Source organism: Suillus fuscotomentosus, assembly GCF_016647785.1.
Source record: "Suillus fuscotomentosus strain FC203 chromosome Unknown F5891scaffold_195, whole genome shotgun sequence".
NCBI lineage: Eukaryota > Fungi > Basidiomycota > Agaricomycetes > Boletales > Suillaceae > Suillus > Suillus fuscotomentosus.
The window spans coordinates 27,544-45,218 of NW_024539707.1; the positions used below are offsets into that span (position 1 = coordinate 27,544).

Sequence of the window (17,675 nt, forward strand, 5' to 3'; positions counted from 1 at the left end):
TAGTGGGTGCCGTTATAGGCCACGTGAGTGACAAGGCCGCTACGGATGATATATGAAAATTAAACGATGTGAGAGAGTTGCGGTAAAGGGCCCAAACTTATGAAGTTCGGCAATCACGCTCGCTTGGCAAGGTAGCTGCTAGCATCAGCAAAAGGCCTTGAAATTTCGCTTGTCAAAAAGAAGTTTGATGCTTACGGTGAGCTTACGACCTGGTGATCGGAGCAACGTGATTGGTGGAACAGATTTTTCTGTAGTTACACTGTAAATATCTCGATGCTGAACTACTAGTCTAGGGTTTGTGCTATTCACAAACCCTAGACTTGGGCCACTCATAATTAGCTGCTAGTGACGCTCATAAAGCTTCGCAGAGATTAATGCACGAATTCAAAACTATATGTGCTGCTATTGTGAGCTACTGATACTATGCGAACTCCGTACTCAATGTGTGATAACTGTCCTTATCCGCAAAATTGTTCAGAAAAAAGCGGTCATAACTTTCCAAACAAATGGCTGAAGAAATCTTTTCGTCCACCTTTTGGCCATATTCTGGGATCAACTCGACAGTGTGTGTTACACTTGTCAATGGAACCACACCACCACATCTGTGTTTGCCGTGTTGGTCTTCCACATATGAGCGTTCTACTGTCCACATCGCGAGTTCAGGCCGGTCATTGGGACTGGCGACAAAGTCGTAGTACTGAATATAGAGCAGCGGATGGGATAGATATGATGGCAAAACTAGGTCAGAAGCACGTGGAAGAGTCGGTTGAAAAATAAGTCGAACTTGTGCGATACGACTTACTGAACATAATCTCGTTAGTGCTGGAACATAAAAACAAAAATGACATACTGGTTTGGCCATCGTCGCCTGTGACGTCGACGAGGACATTATCACAGTTTCCGAGGGGAAATCCGCTATCTGGTGGATACGCCTGGATCACTCTGCTGGGCATGATCAGCTGTGGCCGGAAGGCCAAATGAAGCTGTAATCGAAATTTTTTCCATGCATGAAAGCGTCCATATTTGTGGTCCCAGCGGGTATGCTCGCCGGTGGAAAGAGAAAAACATTTGATGAACTGAGAGAGTGCATGATCAAAATCAATGAGCGAATATATGGTATGAATGTCGGTGGGCGACAAAGATTTGAAATCTGGTGTCGACGTCAGATGGAAGGCAGTGAGTGCATCTCCGGAAAGAATGCCCTTGAGGAAATGGTTACGAACTGGCCGAGGTCCGTGAACAGAGTGCGATTCATCAGGGAGAACACGAGAAACCCAGGAGAGCGCTGGATTGACGGTTGTCACCGCCTCATCCTCAGTGCATATCACATTGACAAGTGATGCATGATGAGAACGGAACAGTGCGTACAAATTAAACAGCTCTATTGACTCCTGGCGGTTGAGAATCCGTACAGACTGTTCCACGAAGTCGTTGACTCGTCGATTTGTTCGTACAAAGAGATCCTTGCAGTGAGTAATGAGCAAGCGCTCCGTCATATCCGCCGAAAACTGCATCAAAGTGCCCAGTCTCTCGACTGTGCCTCTGAAGCTTTGGAGCAACTTGAGTTTAGGAATAAAGAAATCTTCCTTAACACCTTTCTTCCCCCTCCGAGCCTGGGCCTCGATGACAGCGTGCTTGAATGTATGAAAGTCTGAAAGGGACTGCATCATTGACGACAAGGTTTCTGCAGAATGAATCGGATTTTGGGCAAGATAAATGAAGTCAACGAGGGCACGGATTGCGCGAATGAAGTTAGGTGGAGCAACACCTGCAATCGAAGCAACAATGGTGCGTTGAATATCTCGATGCTCACGACCTGTCATCTGGTTGACGTGCGTGATACCTTTGGTGAAGTGGCGTGTTCCCACCCGCTTATGCTGATTCATGTAGCGAGCATCGAGTTCGGATTTTCCTACTACCTCCTTGATCCAGGTGAGCGGATGGTCAGCAAAAAATTTGATGCAGGTGTGCAAGATCTCGCCAGCGAGAAAGACAGACGGACATGCGTAGATCCAGTCACGCCAATATGGCATGTGGACTCCAGATAGATGGACAGCTTTGGCTGCCTTCTGGAATTTGTCGAGATCCCAAACATCAATTGTTTGGGAGATCTCACAGATAAGTTGTAGCGTGTGTTGCCCAGTACGAGGAGGGTAGAGAACCCCATCACCAAAATTTTCTTGTGACGCCATTGTTAAAGGAGATGCACTTTTACTAACCGCAGCGATCATGCAAGCCTCTGGCAGGTCACATACGTGAGCGACGAGTGGCGTATAGACATAACGAATAAATCTGGAAGGATCAGGCATAAAGCAGCCTGTCTTGGCTGCCTGTTTAAGGTTGGCGCAGACAAGGTCAACGCACTTATGCCACAGCCGCGCCTGAAGAATGGTTTGATAATCGGGATGCACGCGAAACTTAGCGACGGGCATGTAAGCGATACAGCGCCAAGCTCGGAGTGTGGCCTTGGAGCGAACTTCTGAATCAAGGTTACCGATGGTGATGAAGATGGGGTGCATCTCGAGTCCCCCAGTGGTCCTCGTCACGGGAGTTTTGTCGGACCCTAAAATGATCGGTACTTGTGTAGCACCTAATGGGAGACAGTCCTACACGGAATCAATCTTTGAGTAGTCGACTAAGCAGGGCAAACTTACCTGAATTTTCCATGCTAAATCAGCGCTCATATAATCTCCATACTCGCGCTGATTCCCAACATGAACTACGTGGGGCTGAAAGGTAATATTATTGGTGAAAACTGGGTCACTGAAAAGTTGTTTGACGACTTCCAGAGCATCGCGCCAAATGAGCTGAATGGGATGGACAGTCTTGTAGCCTGTAAACTCTAGTTTTGAAACTTTCCACTCTGCAAGACAGGGTAGTGCGTCCATCCAATCTAGAAGTTGATCTTTTGAGGTGAAAGATGGTTTTGGGCGAGTGCTAAACTGTGAAAGAGTCAGACTTGTCGAATAGTGCTTAGAGTCTCCTACCCATTTCAACTTCAAGAACTTGTCAATTTGAGTCTGATTCAGGTTTTGAATCAAGAAACTAGCTAATTCCCACTCCCCCTCGTCATGGAAAGGATAATAAGTGTTTATCTCCCGCCGATAATTATATTGATCGTCCTGCAACCTGTCATATAGGTTTTTACCGATACCAAAGACGTATCCAGAGCGAGGATGACAATGGCCAGTGGTATTAGATGGCGGACCTCGCAACCCAGGGGGAACGGCTGATTGTTGTGAACGTGCTTTGTGCGGCCAGCAGGTAGACTGTGAATTGAGATGCAGAACGACTGCTTCGATCGAAGGGAACTCCCTATTGCAATTGGGACACAGCCTGGTAAAGGTATGCATACTAAAGCTAAAGTCAAAGCAACTTAATGGATAATACGCACATTTACTTGGGCAATGGGTCAGCGTTGGAGTCTAGTCTTTCAAACTCCGCTGTGTTGCTTGCTGACATTGCCAGTGTATTCACAGGGTATTGGTGTATTCACTGTACTATTATCAGCCTGCATTGAAGGCTAGAGAGACACTGTCTTGCCGACATTGATATTTGTTCATGTCACCCTCACTTCCACCTTCATCTCCGACTCGACCCAGCAGTCCCGGCAACTGCCTCCCTCCATCAAGCAGTCCCCCATCCTCTCCTCTATCGGGATCTTCTTCAGCTCCTGGGTCGCCTCTTTTTGATTCTTTCCATCTCTCAGAGAGTTCTCCTGATACCAGACATTCTGACCTATGTGCTTCCCTCAAAGGTATCTCCTCAGCGGAGAAGACACCTCCGCCCGTGACTCCGGCTTCTGCTACTGAGGGATCAAACAGCTTATTTTATAATCCACCCGCATCTCCAGATCTTTCTCGCAGTGCTCGACGTCAGTTTATACGTGACAGAATGAGCAGGAAGTTTGTACCATACCCCCCGGACCCAGCTCCACTCGAGGTTCGTTTTGCAGCGCGTCTTATGGGGCGGGAACGCAGACCTTATGTATCCAGCGAATCTCTTCTCAAGGTATTATTATTCTATCCAGTTCCATCCAAACAACTCATTTATATTTTATAAAGCATGCTGGATACTTAGAGAATGGCCTTGCGCAAATGCATCCTTCAACTCTGTACAAAGGATACCAGGCACAGCTTGCAGCTCGTGAGACTGCGCGTCAGCGCATGCTGGCGACTGCGTGGGAAATCGAGGAAACTGAACGCTTCATCATATTCCTCAATGCCATACATGCCGACAATGAAGACCGGCTCAAACTCACAGACGACCAGTTACACGCCTTTAGGAACCTCTTTTCTGAGCGTGACTGCGTAGATGCCGATGATGACCGAGACTATCTTCAAGCGGTCTATGAAGATGAATGCGAAATTCTTAAGATTGTCGCATCCCAAGCTGAGCATGTGGCAAAGGTCTTAGGCTCACGTGTCAGCAAGGCTTTCCAACATGGGGTTGGAGCATCCAGATCGTCTTCGTTGCAACCTGGGTTTGTTGGTGATGACAGTGTCGATAAGGCATCTGTAGAATCCGGGGCCGATGGTTCCGGATCCCCCACTGCCGGCGGGGTTCCTGATGACGACGACAACCCTATATATCTGGGAACCCCTGATAACCTTGGAATTCATCCCAAAGCGTCTTGCGTGGCCACCGCAATGTGACTTCTTATCGTGGTAAGTCGATTCATGTGTCTGATTATTACTCCACACTGATTGATTGATAAGGAATGTTGTAATACACGCGACACCCTTTCATCATAGCCTTCTTCCAGACCGTGTTAGTTTGTCATATGCACACCGTTTTTTACCTCCTCGCCCCTTCTTTCCCCGCTTCTTTGACCTCACGGTCACAAGTACATCAAGTCACAAGCTGTATAGTTTGTTTGCATTCGCGTATCTCCGTTTGTATTAGAATTGTAATTGATATGCCCTTTGCCCTCCCCCAAGTGATTCTACCTTGATGAGTACCCAACGTCGTGCGCCGCGCAAAGGTAAAACCACAATTCCAAAACCTCCTCGAGGATCTGGTCTCAACCCTTCCCATGCGCCTGCGGACACGCAGATCAATATTCCCGACGAACAACCGCGGCCTCCGGAAATGTCTAACTTCGATCCACATCAGCGACAGCACGCCTTTGGTACATATAATCAGTGAGTCTTCCCATCTCTTTTGTCGCGGACTCAGACTCAAAATAACAATAGGCCGAGTCCCGGCTACTCAAATCCTGGAGATAGTAGCTCAGGTGCCGGGTACACCAACTCGCTCTTAGGCGCCGGGTACACCAACTCGCTCTCTAATGCCGGGTACACCAACTCGCTCTCTAACGCTGGGTACACCAACTCTCTCTCTAGCGCCGGGTACACCAACTCTCTCTCTAGCGCCGGCTACACCAACTCTCTCTCTAGTGCCGGCTACACTAACTCTCTCTCTAGCGCCGGCTACACCAACTCTCTCTCTGCTGCCGGCTATAGCGCCCAGTCCTCCTCCCAGTCCTTGTCTGGCGCTCAATCCCCAAGGGCTGGTCCCTCAAACATCAACTACAATGTTCCATCACTCGCGTCACGTACGTATTGTTTCTTTTCATTGTAAATCATTTTCTAACAAACACACCATGTTCAGCACCGAGCTCCCACCTTATCGGGCCCATACCTCATTGGTTGGGCGGTGATGCCGACGCCGCACGCGCACTGACACACAATCCCATACTGGACGAAATACCGGTATCCAACGTGATACATGTGAGTACTTAATGTTATATATCTTACTACACGTTTTAATGATAACAGACTTTGGGTCCGGTGCGCTCTATCGAAAGACGCCGACGCTCCCGACGTATGCCCTCAACGCCGTCGTTGGCGCCTTATTCGGCGCCCCCATGCCCGACGCGTACCCCAAATCCCAGCCCGCCTCCATCCCCAACGCGCACTCCAAATCCTGGCCCGTCCTCGGCTACAACGTCGAGTGACGTTGTCATCCAGGTCAAGGTCAGTGCGGCGGACCGCGAGCAAGTCTACAGCCGCTCGCGAGACCTTATCAAGGGCACCATCTTCACGCCTGATGCAATCGCATCAAAATCTGAGGACCAGAGTCGCCTCGTCAGGGATATGATCAAAGCATCAGCGCCTTCCATTCCGAGCCTTCGCGGTAAGTTCAATGAAGACTCTTTTAGCTTATACTGAATGAATAGTAGGGCTAAATCGATGGCCATCGACGCCGAAAGATGTGCCGACGATTTGGCGGGGAGTGGTCCTAGTGCGTTCGACGATGATGACGATTGCGCGACAAAACGTGGTGATGGCATACGACCTGCTCCCCGAACACGATTCCAACATCCCGCCAGATCAATTTCGTGTCGATCGAGTAGCTAGTCTTGTGCGAGACAAGGCCTATATGCACAAACATTCATTTTCTCAAGTATGTTTATTTTTTGTTTCGAAATCAAGATCTAACTAAGGCTTAGGACGGGACGGTGATCATTCACAACAAATGCCAGAATAAATTCATATTCACCCTGCTCATCAAACTCATCTGGCTCTCGAATCACGGACTTCACGCGCTACTCGGCAACCACCAATCACCTCGTGAGGCACTGCATCATGCGTACTGCCTTGCATGTTCAATAACGGAGCATGCATTATTGGAACAAGGCCAACTAATATTCACGAAGCAGAAGTTCTCGCCGACTGAGAACAAGACGATATTCGATAGCGTTAATTTTTTTCTAAATTCTCTCAGTGAGGAGGAGAAGGCAAGTCTTGATAGATGGAAAGACCATCTGATTGTTTGTGGGAGGTCGCAACAGGGGTCTACTGCCATTCTTTCCGATTTCGACTTGACTATTGAAACGTAGAATTTGGACTATAGTTCGCAGTTTTAGCATAGTTCATAGTTTTTGTGTTAGATTCCCACAAATTTCGTGATTCTACCTACAATAAATTATTAAAATGCATACCGGAGTGCTTCAAACAGTCAGATATTAGTATTACGAACGCCAAACGTATACCGGAGTACTTAAAACAGTCATTACGGATGCCTGACCTGACTATACCATATCCGAGAAGTTTCAGACATGTTTTAAACTCGGTTCGAACACGGACCCTCTCTTAGATGTAGGCATGGTCGGGGCTGTACAAGATCTTGCAGTAGAATACAGAAAAAAAAAGTTCAGTGCAAGACCAAGGCGGAGATCGCTTACTTTCGAGATGAGAATGTCGGACAAGGAAGAGGACTCGAAAAAAAACTTGAGTCATCAGCACCTCTCAGCAGTACAAACTGCTGAGGGTCGATGATGATATGGTTCCATGTACAGGAAAAACGTACGTGACCGTACATACAGTCATCCCGTTATAGTAGTCGTGCACCATGGTTCGTCGTGTTCACAGCTTATTATGTAATAATTTTGATCGCGACCAACTTGAAGTTCCCTCAGATCTAGAGTTCGTCGCCCACTACTTCCGAGCTCGATGGTCTGTACTGTCGAGGTCATCCTCCTCAATCTATGCGGGTCTCTGAGTATGACGGTCTGTACAGTCAGATTCACTGTTCTCGATCCCCACCATCCCTCGAGACCATTGTTGTTTTCCAGTGCAGCAAGATTATGGTCATCGTGTCAAGCTTCATATTGGATGAGTTCAAGTACAAGGAGACGTATGAGACCAGGTATTGGAGAAGTACGAGTCGAGTACAAGTGGGGAGACGTATCAGAGACAGGTATGCTGTGTAGATTGTATTACATTCAACTTGATCCTACTACGTCACGGTTGTGTTTGATATTCATGGTCTCAGCCTCAGGATATTTTCCTGGCATTGTAGACCCTATCTCTTCATTAAGAGCGTTGTCGTTCTTCAAGGTATGCTCACTCACCTGCCTTGGAGATCGTTTTTAAATCCTTCGATGTCGTACCCAGTGCCATTCCGAGTAATCGGAGTCCGCTTGTCACACTATTCACGATGCGATATGCGATCGCATGTGGTATGAGATAATCGTCTGTTTGTTTGGCGTTCTATTGATATGTAATTCGTTCAGATCGCCTGAAGTGAATGGTTCGCCTTACTGGTCTGTCTGGCTTCTGCGCGAGCAGCACCATATCGTCAACATCGACGCATACCAATGCGGCTTGGAGTGCTATATGCACGCGCTTGCGAACCCGGTCAGTGCGGGGATCCGTTGTTTTAAAGTGACGTTGTATATACTTGTCCACGGTTTTCTGCAGCCCGCGAACAAGTCTTCTTCTCTTAGGGGACTCCTCGCTTTTACCGCCAGCAATGTTTCTCACTGGAACGACGGCCAGGGATCGGATCTTATATTTGGTGAGCTGCAGGGTTTATCAGCGTTGCGGTTGTGCTAACCTCATCATCTTCCATAGCGGTGTCCACACATCCATATGTCCCACTAGCAGAACTCATGGGTAGGTCGATATCCATATCTGATCCTATCCAGATGCCCTGATATTTGTCAGTTATGTAATGTTGGTAAGTGATCGACTCACAACATCGTCTTCGCGTCGTTGGAGCTCAAGCTGATAATATTTCAATGATGCCTTGATCCCCCATTCAAGTTCCTGAATCTCGTGTGCCTCCGAGGACCTTAAGGCGCGTGGTGAAGCTTTGGCATATGGGCTGAACCTCGTATTGAACGCGCTGTATTTGCGAGAAGGCAAGTTGGATCCCATAACTTCTGCGATACTTACCGAGTTAAGTTTGGACGATGATATTATACTGTAATCATTGTTTGCGACCCAGTCATAGCATCCCTTGACTGCATTATGGTTGCTTCCTTACTCAATTGTCATCCCAAGTGTATTGTCATCTCAAATGCTGGAACGAAACAATTATGGGCCCTGATTAATAATTCATTAAGTTGCGTTTGAGAGTAGTTACATTCCGATCATACTGACGTCATGATGTAGTCGCAAGCCGTACTCTCCCCGCGAACTTCGATCTGCATTCGCGTTATTATCATGAAGCCAATCAATTGTTGTGCTGTTGTTGCAGCCTGATCGTCGATAACAACGCAGATCCTAAACAAATAGGGGTGGTGTTGGAACAAGTGAGTGCACTTTTACAAGGCGGCGCTAATCATATAAAACAAGCACTTATCCTTTATAGCTACTCCCATCTTTCAAAGTCAAATCCGTAAAATGTGAGCCGCTCCTGTCGAACCTGTTCTCACTGCTACACGTTTTTTTACAGATGTTGTCAAGCGTCGGATATGCAGATTCCCTGTCATCGTTGCGCTCCCTGGAGGTACGTTAATTTGAAGCCACCACTGTAATGCCACATACTAACTATATGAAGGAGCATGTAACCTTAAAGCGAAAGGCTCTGGATGACTTCATAGACAGTTCTCAACGTCCCTCTCGCAAGAGGCATGCTTGTGCCTCCTATCTTCCGCGGGCCTCGGCGGCATTTGTTATGCGTGATATATCCAAACCTGCGAAAGCACGGAGAAGCACCTTGTCCCGTTCCTATGCAATTGCGGACCTAAATGCGATTCCGCTAGTACGTTCTCCCTGTATTTATTTCGTTCAAGTCTCATTGCATTTTGCAGGATGCGTGGGCTCTAGGTTGTAAATCCGGCGCTGCAGTAAGTCAACTGCACGCGCATATGGACCTATGCGATGGAGAGCACTGCAACGTAGCTAAGCCCAAATTCATGAAAAGGTCAGATACATCATAAATATTGAGTGTAACGCCGCTCATTCCTACCAAAGAGCCGAGGCAATGACATTAGAGATTGGTCGTGAGTCTGCAGAAGAGGACTTCAAGAAGATGTCAAAACGCAAGGCCCTCGAAGAAGTTCCGAGCGGTTCTTCTCCACCGACCCCCAAGAGGCGTTTTTTGTCTCGCTCGCCTGTAATCGCCAATCTAATCGTAAGTTGGCTAGCACCCCACGACCATATCTTCCATGTCTCACTGCATTTGTCGTAGATACCGGCACTTGGGACAGCGGATTCAACGACCCAGTCTCCGTATTGGCCCTTCCCGAACGAGCTTGTCTTGATCATTTTGGAAAAGTTGCCAGCTCGGGATCTGCGGTCTATTGCACAGGTGTCTTCTCTCTCTCGGGAGCTAGCGGCACTCTCTACTTTCGTTATGTAGGCTTGCAGTTCGATGACCAGTCCCTACTCGTCAGCACCCGAGCCTGTCTCACCCTGCTCCTGTACAGGCGCACAACCTTTTTTCATACGCCGAAGTATTTGCGATGCAATCTCCTTGACGCAGATGATCGTCACCTCGAGGCGCTCCTGGGTTTCTTGGAGTCATTTGAAAGCACGCAAGTGTTCTTTGTCTCTATCGTGAAAGATGGTGAAATGCTTGGAGATTTTGCGCCTCTGTTTCAGTCCATACAAGACTCAAGCTGCAGGAGTCTTCGGTTCTCAGATCGGGAGGCGTCTTACCATGCGTATCCTCCGCCGATTCTTCCTGACTTGGCTGCTGTTCCAACCCCCTTCAACAGATGTAATTTTCAAACATTCCACACAAACTCGCCTATATTTTTCTCCCGATCCATGGTTTCCCTCACCCTCTCATCGTTGCGGAACTCTTCGTTGACCGACCTCAGCATCACACATACTTCATTGAGTGCCCTTCAGTGGACAGCGCTGATGCGCGACCTTCATCTCCCGCAGCTTATATTCTTGTCTATTGACATCGAGTGTCCAACTCTTGCTCTCGTCGAGTTCTTGCCGCGACATGAAATTCGCCAGCTTTGGCTTTATGGTCGATGCATTTATCATCATCATCATCTTATGCAGAAAACAGATGCCCCTCTTATTCCTTTACATAGCTTACGCGTTCTCGCTGGACCTCTGTGGTACCTCGTGTCTCTATTAAGCAAAGTTCGCGCGCCTCTACACATTCAAACACTCGAATTGCACCTCGACGAGGAATCTCTGGCATCCGCTCCCAATTACTTGTCTGCGATCCTGGACATTACTCAACAATTCGTTGCTATAGATTGCCTGGGACTGAGCTTTTATCACGGATCGCTGATTTCTAGAAGTTTTGACGTCCCATTGGACGAGTATCGAACTATTCCTGTGAAGAAGCTCACTATTTATCTACCACATTGGTACAAATATTCAGATCAACACCCCTTGGCGAGTGTCACATACAAAGCTACATCGAGGGCTAAACTAATGTTATGTGCATATAGCTCTGCTGCAGTCCTTGGCTAGGAGTCTTCGACCATGTCGAAGAAGTTCATCTCAAGCCTGGAAACATAACATCATCTGAGCGGCAGGAACTGGAGGACGCTTTTTACCGCCCAGAGCATCCCTACCATTTGGATATCGGCAGTTATTTCTGACGTAGGGTACCCAGGTCTCCGCTTATTCTTCTATCGAGGTCTCTGATACTTTCCCCGCTTGTACTCACTCATACTTATTCAATATTTGGTCTCATACGTTGTCTCGTTCTATGTCAATACCCAGTTTCCCAAACAATTAAAAGCTGCTGCCCAAGTACAATTCACTGCGTATGGTGGACAGCAAGAGTAACATGTTGTTGGCGAACGGGCACGATATAGTAGGGTTATAGTAGGGATGTGGTAAGGATATTGGGTATATAACAAATGGGAGGAATCAATTCGTATCGACGCGATGTGCGCACTCCACTGGAACCCTTTTGAAGTTCTCGATGTGGCGGAGATGTTAGATATGGTTCTGAAGCAAATCACACATCCCGCTCACCTTGTCCTAAGTCGTTGCTAAGATCGACGCTTACACCTACGTGCAACGTATGAAGGCATTACGCGTAGGATGAACGCAAAAACACCCTGGACCATACTGAAATTACATGGTTGGTGACGCGCACGCATCCACCTCTGGAGTCTGTGAAAAGCCGCTCGAGTGCCGATGGACAAACGTGCGAGACAGCGTCTTGCGGTTGATGCTGCATTGTGCGTAGTGTAGCGAAGGACTTGGAACATTGATGAGAAAGGCGGGGACATGATGGTACATACAGTCATGCCATGTAGAGTTCAAGGCGGGGACATGACCATACAAACAGTCGTGCCGTGGGGAAGGAAGCGAGCATAACGAGGGACCCCTACAACGACGAACTCGGCAATACAAACCGTCGAGTCCGTGTGCAAGGAAAAGTGAAGGTAAATTAAACGTATGCTAGTAAGGATTAATGGACTTGGAACTTTGGAGATGCAAAGAGCCCAACAATGCCAAATAACTTACCTAATGATTTCATCGTATGTAATAATTTCACACGTGACACGTGACACATGCACTTGGTCAGACTAATCTACTGTGCTACTACTTCCTTGAACTTCGACTTGTTCCCCTGGCGCGACGGTATGTACCATCGCGTCCATCTCCCTTGGCTATGGCACGACGGTTTGTATCGTCGTGTCTTTCCTTCATAAGGATGACGATTAAAACATGACGAAGCTTTCGTCGCCTGGAGCTCGACGGTTTTTACCGTCGAGCTCGGAGTCGTAATGCTCGATGCTCTTTCACTTCGATGATCCTAGTCTTCTTACTCCATGGTTCAACGTCCACGATGGACGTCCTATCATACTATTTATTTACGCTTTACGCCGCACGACTGTGTGTACGGTCATGTGTCGTTTTTCGTCGCCCGCTTACCCCTCCCGACTTCAATCGGTCATCGTCGCGTTCCTTTCTCCCCGTCGTTGCCGTTACATGACAGAACGCTGTACTATACCAACTTAACTTTATTTAAAATTTAAAAACTCATCTCGGCCGTTTGTTGATTCCTCCGCGGTGCATAATGTCGTTAGCGTCGCCCGACCCATTCACCTCCCTACTTGAGTGAAATATTTGTACTGTTATCGTCACTAGCTCCATCTTGTCCTCAGGCTTTTTCGATTAAACTTCAGCGGTCTTGATCCACATATTCAATTTAAACCCCGCGTGTCACCACACTTTATTGTCGCGTTCCACTTCCACCCTCCACATCAACCTTCATTGTTATCGATCCCTTATAATTCCAAGGATAAATCTGCACTCGTTTTCCACCAACTTGTCGCATTAAAACAGTTTGTACTGTCGCGCACTTCTCTCGCTCTCACCAGCTTTCTACGCTGTCTACCGTGTCATTCTACTCGTCAATCCATAGCTGCTGCCAGATCTAACTCATCGGTTCATACTGTTGTGGTAGTAATTTGGTCGTAGTTTTGGTCTACCTTGTATTTCTGCGCGTTAACCCGTCACTTCCGACCCTGCCATGACTGCCGACCTCAAAATCTTTGTGCGTGATGGGAAGGTCTTCACTTCTCTCACTGCGCACTTCCTGCCCGAAGTTATTCCCTACCAACCTCCCTGGAACCCTCGCGACGATCACGATTATTCCCCTGATGACAGTGATGCGCCACTCACTCCCCGCTGGGCGTATGCGGCGCGTCCATGGTTTCCTGTCGTGCCTTTGAACCCTAGATTTGACGGGCCCATTTTCGAATGCCTGAACCACACCAGATTTTCTCTCCGCACGGAGGTCGACGCACAGGGTAAGCATATGCTCCATCGTGACATCAAAGAAAGATGGTACGAGCTGGAGAAGAAATTAATCTGGTGCGAGAAGCGTTTGGGTGCTGGGATGTTCGTTCCGTGGGGGACTATACTTCCACGGGCTCCAGCTACATTCGGGTATCTTCGTTCACATGAGAACGCCCAGCTCGCTATAAAGGTCGCGCTGAGGTCGCGCAACGCATTTATATGTACGTTACTCCTTATCTACATTGCATCGCGACTGACATTTTTTTAGTAATTGCCGCTGCTTGTACATGGCACATTATGAGCCATCGATATCGAGGTTCCAATCGCCCCTGGATGTCTGTCTTGACCGATGACCGCGAGTGCCCCATACCGGCTGAATGGGTTCTCGAGTTATCGCGTTCATTTGTAGGAGATCTGTCGGCCAATGTTCAACGCACCGGAGTGTTCATCTCCTCCATCCACTGCCCTTGGGAAGGGCAACTGTCCATGTTTGAACAGTTCTCGATCCCAATCTGGGTCCACTGTGCCGGAGACGCGTCTGCCGTCGACTCTATGTTGCGTCGCTATATTCCCTCCCGGGAAGCTCTCACCTCTGCGACCGAGGCTCTAAAATGGGGCCAAACGGCAGCTGATGGCGCCTGGGGTCATGCTAGTACGTGGGGTCTCCCTGAAAATGGACGTCAGCGTCTGGACGGCGGAGAACCGCAACCGGAGCCTGTCCTCGTATGGGGCGATGTAGATTACCCATCGGGTCCTTCTGACAATGTGTGTCAGAGCGGTCTGGATGGCGGAGAACAGCAACCGATGTCCCTCGATCCCCAAGAACAGGCGTCCTCTGCGGTTCTGTTTCCGGAGCCCGAGCGCAATAGTGGACAGTTGCGAGGAGAAGATTGGCAAGCGTTCTTAGCGCGGCGCCGCGACGGAAATAAGAAGAGAGAGGAGAAAGAGACTCCAGCTCAACGGCAATCGCGTCTGAGCCGTGCGACGTCAGCGGGGAACCAGGATTATCCTGCGAAGAAGACCACAGTGTTCGAATGGCAGCCCCAAGAGGAGTTTGACGGCTTTCGTCTACGCATTCGCATCACGAAGAATGACATACCCTCGACTTGGAGGGAGTACAGTGCAACTACAAGAATATACGACTCGTTTCACAACGAGTGGGACTTGTGTGATGCGTTGGATCCCACCAGCGTTCCCGATGGCGACTGGGAAGATGAAATTTTCGCTCCTCCCGCTCTTCCCATTCCTCCCGCTCCTCCCGCTTTACCACCGCCACCGCCTCAGCCTCCATCACGGTCTAGTTTCTTGCAGGACATCGATCGATACTTCGGTCATCATGAGGTTGCATCCTCAACGAAGTACATTCATGGCGTTGAGCATTTTGTCTCGATGTTACATTTCCACCTCGGATTCCAACTTGCAGCATCGACCTCTACGCCCCGAGGTAGATCGGCCACATTCGAATCCTGGATCAAAAAGACGCAGTGGCTTCACCTATGCAGGCTCATCGGCGATGCAGGCGCGGATGTCGCAACAATTCCGGACGCGCAGAAGGAGATCATCACTTGTTTTATAGGTTACCTAGTCACGTTGCCGACCTCTGGGTTGTCTGAAATGCCACCCGATCTCTGGGACCTAGGACCCGATTCTTCCTTAGCAGTCTCGAATGCGGGCATTCGAGTTTCCTACGTGCAACTTCCCCAACAACGACTCTATGTAATCGAGCCAAGTCTATCAGCAAGTCTGGTCGTCTGGAAACTCGTCGTCGCCGACGCCGCCACTGCTGTGATGTGCCTCCGGCGCGACTGGGGATCTGACATCACTAATATCGCGCTCAATCTCCTCCAAAAAGGAATCGCTTTCAAGACACTCCAAGCCATGGCAGTCGCGCCTGACGCACGTCGCCCACGTACGGAACTCCGTTCATACTCCCCGACCTACACGCTCCCCCCTTTCAAGGCTGTTTATGCGGATTACGTCGTGTATGAGCAGCATCGGCACGAATTCATGAATCAGCCGCGTGCAAGAGCCGCACTTCTTCATGGCGGGCTCGTATGGAGGCTGGCTTTGCATAGCTTTGGTGTCGATGATCTTCCCTCCGTTCTCGAGGGAATTTCACAGGAAGCTGTTCCGTTTGGCCTCATGTTGCCAATCAATGACCAGACTTACTTTGACGATGAGTTGTCGGAGGAGGAGGTGGATTTCATGTGCGGCACGTATTATTCATACAACAGTAAGTTCTTTCCTACCGACAACAACACAAACGCTCACATTTGATAAATAGACGACGGCACTATGGACAAGGTCTCTTGGTGGCCGAGACCTCAGGCCTGGGCTGCCTCAGGGTTGAATGTGGGATTCTGGTCCACGCGATGCGAAGAGTGGTTCCAGAAACGCCTCGACAACATTCGACAGGGTGTCTCTAGAATTCGCAATACACCCGTCAACGACGATAACGGTCCAATGACCGCCACTCGGTGGAAACGTTCGCTCAAGTTTAATCCGGGGACGAACAAAATGATGAAAAACGTTGACGCGGCGTGTTCCCAATTTCTCGCTAACAACGCAACTGGTGAGACTGATTTTGCTGTCATTATTCGTGCGTTTCTGAACGAGCTCCCACTTAGTTTTCGCGGAGAATTAGCGTTATACCGGATCGCAACATAATAACACACGCTAAGCCAACTGCGAACCTCCCATTGACCTCCACGATATACTTACATTTCCCCGCCGCAGCATTCCTCTTGTACCTACTTGCGTTGCCCCTGTCAGTCCCATATACATCGCCAGCACATACACATGCCTCGTCCCTTAAAGAGAAAGATGCACATGATGAAACACGTCCAACATAGGGTCAATGACCCAAACGGACTAAATCTGATGCCAAAAAAAAACCCCAAATAGCGTTAGATTATCGTATTCGTGACTGCTATGTACCTCTTGGAATAATTGTAATTGTACGAATGATGACTGTATAAATTGTGTGACTCGACGCTTCCCCTCCATGCACAACAATGGTGAGCCGATGACCATCTTGACGAAGTTGCGGGTGAATTGAGGAAAGACACGCCAATACAAATCGTCGTGCCGTAGCCTGAGCCAAGGGAGATGGACGCGATGGTACATACCGTCGGGCCAGGAAGTATAGTATATACATAAACTATCTGAGTGCGAGAAAGACGTGGGAAGATATTACGTACGTTATTTATTATTGCTGTGCACTTTCATCGCCAGTTTCCAAGTCTTACTCCTTAATCACTATATATGCTTCAATAGGTTACCTTCGCTTCTCGGACTCGACAGTTTGTGCTGCCGAGCTCGTCGTCATAGGCGTCCTTCCGCCTTCAATCTATGGCATGACTGTTTGTATGGTCGTGTCCCTGCCTTTCTCTCCCGATTTCACCGCCCTGAACGCATCCAGTCCCTCGTTACTCCCTGGGTTCGACGTTTCCGATGGTCTTCCCCCTTCTCCACACGGTATGACTGTTTGTACGGTTGTGTGCATCTAGCTAGGCTTAATGAAGTACTTTTTTACAGCATCCCTCGTGTCCCCACCTTTCCCTCCCGATTTCATCGCCTTGAACGTCCCGAGTCCTTCGCTACTCCCTGGATCGACATCCCCGATGGTCTTCCACCTTATCCGCACGGCATGACTGTATGTACAGTGGTGTACGTCCAGATAGGGTTAATGAAGCACTTCTCAGGGGACTACCGCGATCCATCCTCGACCATCGGACTTCACCACCCCACAGACTAAGACTCGCTCCAGTCTCAACCGCCCAGCAGTTCGTACTGCTGAGAGGCACTGATGACTTCATCCGAGCCCTCGTCCTTACCCAGAGTCTTTGGCCCAGCAAAAGTCATGTTCGGATTCACGATTGGACGTTTAAGAAGATCATTACAGGTGCCCCTTACCTTCGAGAACTCGTAAGAGGTGGTCGCTAAAGTCGGACTGCAGGAGGTCCTTGATGAGGTATGTGTGCATATATGCACCTTTCAGTTGACTAATTATCAAACAGATGCAATATTTGATTGGACAGACGTGCGATCCGAAGATGCGGCTCATCTGAACAGGAGCATTGCACGTTATGCGGTGTTGAATGTAAAGGGTCTGGTGCCGCCTGCCTTCCCTGATACCAAGGCATTGCGTGCACAGGTGGGTCTCAACCACCCTCAACTCGCTCGCTCCCTATCGCGACTTTCAGAATT

The 17,675-nt window shown here is 48.8% G+C and overlaps 4 protein-coding genes across 4 annotated transcripts; 3 read left to right on the forward strand and 1 right to left on the reverse strand.

Moving 5' to 3' along the window:
- Positions 1 to 421: 421 nt before the first annotated feature.
- Positions 422 to 3,353, reverse strand: F5891DRAFT_966704 (uncharacterized protein; the record flags this gene model as incomplete). The annotated part of the gene is made up of 5 exons (XM_041376243.1): positions 422 to 801; positions 851 to 2,111; positions 2,220 to 2,606; positions 2,655 to 2,942; positions 2,988 to 3,353. The coding sequence occupies 5 exons, from the start codon at positions 3,351 to 3,353 to the stop codon at positions 422 to 424; spliced, it is 2,682 nt and encodes an 893-aa protein (XP_041216954.1).
- A 744-nt stretch (positions 3,354 to 4,097) lies between these two features.
- Positions 4,098 to 6,844, forward strand: F5891DRAFT_988066 (uncharacterized protein; the record flags this gene model as incomplete). Its single annotated transcript, XM_041377975.1, has 7 exons — positions 4,098 to 4,651; positions 4,941 to 5,144; positions 5,196 to 5,557; positions 5,614 to 5,732; positions 5,781 to 6,138; positions 6,185 to 6,408; positions 6,455 to 6,844. 7 exons carry the CDS (start codon positions 4,098 to 4,100, stop codon positions 6,842 to 6,844), a joined length of 2,211 nt encoding a protein of 736 aa, XP_041216955.1.
- Positions 6,845 to 7,457: 613 nt separating this feature from the next.
- On the forward strand, positions 7,458 to 11,305 carry F5891DRAFT_988067 (uncharacterized protein; the record flags this gene model as incomplete). Its single annotated transcript, XM_041377976.1, has 16 exons — positions 7,458 to 7,514; positions 7,580 to 7,704; positions 8,021 to 8,144; positions 8,208 to 8,304; positions 8,361 to 8,402; positions 8,435 to 8,466; positions 8,578 to 8,714; positions 8,989 to 9,043; positions 9,103 to 9,136; positions 9,187 to 9,240; positions 9,335 to 9,495; positions 9,545 to 9,657; positions 9,708 to 9,867; positions 9,925 to 10,091; positions 10,163 to 11,137; positions 11,164 to 11,305. The coding sequence occupies 16 exons, from the start codon at positions 7,458 to 7,460 to the stop codon at positions 11,303 to 11,305; spliced, it is 2,475 nt and encodes an 824-aa protein (XP_041216956.1).
- A 4,039-nt stretch (positions 11,306 to 15,344) lies between these two features.
- Positions 15,345 to 16,133, forward strand: F5891DRAFT_966701 (uncharacterized protein; the record flags this gene model as incomplete). Its single annotated transcript, XM_041376242.1, has 2 exons — positions 15,345 to 15,699; positions 15,751 to 16,133. The coding sequence occupies 2 exons, from the start codon at positions 15,345 to 15,347 to the stop codon at positions 16,131 to 16,133; spliced, it is 738 nt and encodes a 245-aa protein (XP_041216957.1).
- Positions 16,134 to 17,675: the final 1,542 nt, after the last annotated feature.